This window comes from Raphanus sativus, unplaced genomic scaffold (genome assembly GCF_000801105.2).
Source record: "Raphanus sativus cultivar WK10039 unplaced genomic scaffold, ASM80110v3 Scaffold3140, whole genome shotgun sequence".
NCBI classification, from domain to species: domain Eukaryota; kingdom Viridiplantae; phylum Streptophyta; class Magnoliopsida; order Brassicales; family Brassicaceae; genus Raphanus; species Raphanus sativus.
The window spans coordinates 6,115-12,009 of NW_026618447.1; the positions used below are offsets into that span (position 1 = coordinate 6,115).

A 5,895-nucleotide genomic window follows, 5' to 3' on the forward strand; every position below is an offset into this window, starting at 1 on the left:
TCTTTTAGAAACCTTAAATAATCAACAATGAAAGTTTCAAAGTTGGATTAGTATGAGATCTAAGAACAATAGAAATCGAAATTAAGAGAGATAAGGAGTTGGCGGCTATTAGGGTTTTGGATGATCTTTGACGGCGCGGCTTGCACTGGGAGGTGACGGCGCGTCTGGAGTCGGATTGATGCGTGGTCTGCGGCTCTGGATTTGTCTCGTCAAGAGCTTCAATTTGATATATTACTCGTCGTCTGGATCCTTACGGTTAGGGAGATATGACGGTTTAAAGTTGCGGCTGAAATTAGAGTTTTTTGTGGTCGCTGGATTTTAGCTAGGATTTAGAGTCTCGTGCTGATAACGTGTTGTAAATAAAGAAGAGAAGAGAAGAGAGGAGAGGAATTTGTGTGTCTTATTCCATGAATAATGATCTCCTTATATAGGATACAATAGCTTGGAGACAAAGCTTAACTTGGAGTGGGGAACAAGTATATCTAGGACTTTCCATATGGACATCACTACAATATTTATAACATGAATTGAGAACTCAAACGACAAGTTCAATTTCGGCTAGAAATGTTTTGGTATATATCTTTTTAATGAGGAAGAGAGAACTAGGTAGATTCATATATTTTGTTACCATTCAGATTACAGAAGAGTGATCATTTATCACAAAGATGAAAACATCACAAACACCAATCGTCTCGTCTTAACTACTGCCACGGTCTTAATTATTATCAACTTTTTATTTAACAGACAGAGATATACTATCACAAAAACCATAAAACTAAAAAAACTGTAGAAAACAAGAGAACAAGAGAAGCTGCTCCACGAACCGCTGTCGAACGCACATGTCCATAACCAGGACCCCCAAAATAGAAGTGATTGCCACAAGCTTCTGTGTTCGACTTCGTTATTGTATACAAATCTTTGTGGTCTGCTTGCATGTTGAAATCATCCACTGGTTGAAGGGAATTGGGTTCTTCGGCGATGCTGAGGTTACAGAAATAGGCAGATTTTCTGTAACCTTTCTCAGCATACTCCCCGGATCCCATCTGGGTTATTGTGCTCAGGCCAGAGATGTTTTGGTATAAGATCTCTCCGCCCCACTCTACCATTGTTGCATGGTCAGACATATTGGTGAATAGCTCGGCCGGCCAATACCCGACCGGTTCAAAAGTGACGACCCCAACAGCCAACCACCAGTTGCCAGATATAGGATCCTGCAATTTTTAATACGGTTAGGTCGCTATGTATATAATTAAACCAAACAAATTTAACTTCAGATATTTTTCCTTGCCATTAAGAACAAACACTTTTTGATCAAACACGACATTCATTACTTAAGATAAAATCGTTCACTAGATGAGAGATTGTTAATCACGGCTAGGGATGACTTCATCACATAGTCAGCCTCACCTTTAGGCAGACTGGGAGTAAAAACAAAAGATATAAGAGGATCTAGAGTGATGGAGATCAGTAAAAATACCAAACAAAGCTGGTCAAGATTCTATCCATTTCACGGGGTTGATGAAAGTGAGAAAATCCAAGAGAATCATTAGAGAATTAATGTTTGTTTGGATTCGGGACTACATCATGGACTACGTCACAGAATCCGTCAGAATTTTGTCAGTATTTGGTGATAGAAATTAAACAAAATTGAATAACTTAATCCAAGACAATAATGTTATATTAGGAAAAGGAAATATCATTTTTATGGAATTATGAAACTTGATAGGTTCCTGAGAATATTACTTTCATGGTTTATGTAAGTTTTCCTGAAAATATTAATTTCATGGTGTATGGAAGTTGTAAATATTTTGAATAGGTTTATGGAAAAAGAAGAATGCCCTAATTCAACTAGTTTAATGTAATAGACTCTTACTATATAAGGGAAGCTCGTGTGTTCTATTATCTTTTGTCCAAAATGGTCCTATGTGACCGGGCCTTTGAGACCAAGCCGGCTTGTGGCTTGAGAGAGAGAGAGAGAGAGAGAGAGAGAGAGAGAGAGAGAGAGAGAGAGAGTGTTATGTCTTTGTATTTAAGATTATAGTGAATTGCCTCATTTCGAGATCCCAGGGACGTAGTCATTCTAGGTGAACCCTGGGTAAACAATACTGGTGTCTATTTTTTATGTTTATTCCGTGTTCTTCTTCTGTTCTCCATAGTTCTATAAACTTTCATACTTTTCTAACTTACGTCGCCGAGTCTGTAAGAGAGTGTGTCAAAGTCTGTGTGTTTGATTCTTGATACCAAATCAAACTGTTTTCTTCCTCCATTGTGTGGTTGAGTTTTCCCAATTATGTTTGAAAAAGCAGCACATATATCGCCAAACGAACAATCAGGGCCTCAGCCATTAACACCAAAGAGAAGTGAAAGATTACGGGAAAGGTGATCTGCAGAGGATTAACTTGAAAAATACCTCCCAACCTCACTCAAACAGAGAGCCGCAAGTGTATGGGTGGACTGGCTAGTTACATCCTGAGCAGTAGGACTGAAGTTTTGTTTATCTATTCATGGTTAATATCTCCATCATACTGAATCTCCACTTCTTGGATCCATGAACCTAATCTTGACGTTCCTTGTAAAGGAGGTAAGGTCCTAAGACAAGGTTCAGAAATACGGTCTAGAGCTGAGTTGAGATGGAATAGGATCCTGAATTTGACGGTAATTTGTAGGGTATGTTTTCTGAGAGTCTTTATGGCCAGAGTTGTGGGGATGATGATTCATGTTGTCCTCTCCTGTCTCGGGAGGGGAAAGAATTATGATTTGGACGTTGTTGTCCTCTCTTGTCATCATGTCACCTTTATCAGATTCATTGTGTTGGAGCGCAATAAGTTGAGTGATGATCAAGTCATCTATCCTTAGGGTGAAGATCCTGCATGGATCGAGATGGAAAATATCTTTCCTCGTGGACAGGGAAAAAACACAAGTGAGCATTATTTTTCAAATGTAAGGTATCCAGATTCCAAAATAGTAACCTCGTTAGTCGGCAATGGAATCTCCATCTTCGTCTCCAGAGGAAGAAGGCCATTAATATCCACTCTGATTCTTGCTTCATCCACTTCTCTAGCAGACATATGATCGAGTTCCTTTCTGATCGTAGAAATTTTTCCATTGGTAATGGCCTTTGTTGAGAACCATCAAGAAGAAGTCCTCTTCAAACTGGAAAGGAACATGAAACTTATCTTTTCCCAAGACTCTGCATACCACTCTTCCCTCGCCATTCCACACATGTGGTAAAAATTCAACAACACCTCGCGGTAGTTGAATGAGGGGGTTGGTTAATTTACCAATAATGCTGTGATTGTTTGTAAGCTATAAGTTTTAAATTATCACTACCACAGATGTTTCATCGGAGGAGAGGGAGAAGCTACCATTTTTCCTTATCAGAGCAAGAGAAGTGGCAGGACATCATACACAAGCTTGAGGAGAAAACCCGACTTCTAAAGTAGAGGAGTTTTAGTCAAGATTATACTACTCAGAACCTGAGGGAGAAATCGGCCAATATACCACTGTGTGAAGAGTTGGAATCGTGTTTGTATAGAAGGTTATATCAGCCTAAAGTGAAAAGAATCGTCAGTATCCAGCAATACTGAAAAACTATAGCACAATAGCTCCAACCTACGAGACACCGGGAAGCTAGGAACAACACCATGAGGTCTGAACGGAAGAGAAACAGAGTAGGAACTACATAGGGGAGGACTGGCTGATCCACCAACAAGGGTTGAGAGTTGAACCCGGTGGAAGAATGAGCGAAAACGTGAAAACAAGTAGAAAAGCAAAACCAGCAGCTTAATACCAGTTAACTCAAGACTTTCTCAGAGAAAGTGCTTGGGAGTTGGGAGCTTTCAAAGTTTATTTGGGATATAACCTAGTCTTTGCTTCTTGTTGGTTGATAAGAACAAACACTTAAAAGGTCAAAGAAAGAAAAGAACAAACACTTTATTTTTACTCGACCGGCTGTTCACTTCTTCCAAGTTTTATTGGTTTAATTCTTTATAAAGTTAAATCAAAATTTATTGAGTTTTTAATTTATTATTTTCTTTATATCACCAGAACTTATATAATATATAACAATTTTTTCTTACAGACATCTACGATTATCTTTACATTTGGTTATCTTTTTTATTTATCACTATATTTTATTTCTCTAATTACCATATTTTAGACTAGTTTTTTTCGGTTTATTTGTTAGCTGTCAATTTTGATATTAGTTAATATATTTATAATGTTACTAAAAGAAATTTTATATTGCCTAACCTTCCAAATCTGGATGGTGATACCAGACTGGTCGCCTCCATAGGTGGACGTGCGGCTAATGGCAGCCTCCAATGCGATCCTGCTACTCGTCTGCAAGAACCCTGGGCAACGGAGGCTGTAGCATCCCGAATAATATGCATCTGTCTGCAATTTTGTTTTGTGAAAAAAATTAACAAATGTAACTTATTATTTGCTTCTTCGTTTGAGATAAAATATATATTCATACCGAAAAAAACATAAGCTTTTGCATTTTCTAATTTATAAGTTATGAACTTAATATTTGTTTTAAATGTTCAGATCATATTTACAAATTTCAATTTGAAATTAGCATATGCTTCAGATGTACTGCCATTTAAATTTTTTTAGTTATATAAGAACCGGGATGGCAAGTCACCTAACTAGTTAAATAGTACTTGCTAGCTACCTGTAGGTTGTATTTTAAAAGCAAAAATAAATTGAAATGAAACTTACAGTCCAATATGTAAACAGTCGTGGTTGGGCATCACCATACTTACTCGGGAAAACCTAAATAGTACAAGTGTTGCAATAGTTAGTCATTTGCTTACAGAAATTTTAATTAGTTTATGGTTAGTCACTTGAATATATGAAAACATTTAAATGCCCATTTTTAATAATCATCTACGTACCTGCCAACCCACCTCAATGGTGTTGAGGTCGTTGGTCTCGTAACTTCCTGACGAGAGCCAAATCTGGGCTAAACTAAAGTCGCCCGATGCCTGAACGATCGGATCCCAGACATTTATGGTAGCTTTGGTACCATAAATTTTCGGTTTGCTGTTGACGTACGCGGTTGCATACTATTATTGTTTTAGACCAAAAAGTACTAATCAGCAAGCAAATAACATTACATGTATATCACTAACAGATTATTACTTGAATTATTTTTTTATTTATTAATTGTTTAATAACATATTGGGTATATAGATGATCCGGGATGGTTTTAGATTTTCTTATAATCTCCACTTATTCAGTCACTAATTTTTAAAATGTTAAAAAATTATTTCGTTGGACCTAGTTTTTGTTAAAAATGTTGGAAATCTATTGGTATATATTCCATTTAATCAAATTTAATAACTTATTTTCCACTCCCTTTCTTCGGCCTTATTTATTTAATTTCCATTCCCTAAAATATATTGCTTAAAATGTATTCAATAACAATGAATATATTTCTCCTTCACATGTTTTTTTGTTCACTTATATATGTAGACAGTAAGAAAAAATATATAATATGTAGATATTAAGAAAAAGTTATAAATTGTAAATATTAAAATTAGTTACTACAAATTTTATATTTTTGGAAAATTGATGTTATATATGTATGAATGAACTGCATAATTACTATCACTAATACTAGATTTTAAACAATAGTTTGATTTATAATTTTAAATGCCGAATATGTTATCTATTTATGGATCTATGATGGTATAATATTTCTTAATGTATGTCATAATTAAGAGTACTGTTATAATTTAATCAGATAGAGCCCCAGGTAAATTTTTCTTTCTAGATTTACCACTTTTAACGAAAATGATTTAAAATTTTTAACTTCATGATTGTGGGAGCAAATAAACTGACATCTGTCGCAAGCTAGGAAATCGATGTAGATACGTAGATACGTAGAAC

The 5,895-nt window shown here is 35.9% G+C and overlaps 1 protein-coding gene across 1 annotated transcript; it reads right to left on the reverse strand.

Annotated features, from left to right (window-relative positions):
• Positions 1-715: 715 nt before the first annotated feature.
• Positions 716-5,069, reverse strand: LOC130506349 (uncharacterized; the record flags this gene model as incomplete). Its single annotated transcript, XM_057000988.1, has 4 exons — positions 716-1,211; positions 4,252-4,395; positions 4,723-4,776; positions 4,899-5,069. Coding segments are annotated over 4 exons (822 nt in total), but the record flags the coding sequence as incomplete, so codon positions are not given.
• Positions 5,070-5,895: the final 826 nt, after the last annotated feature.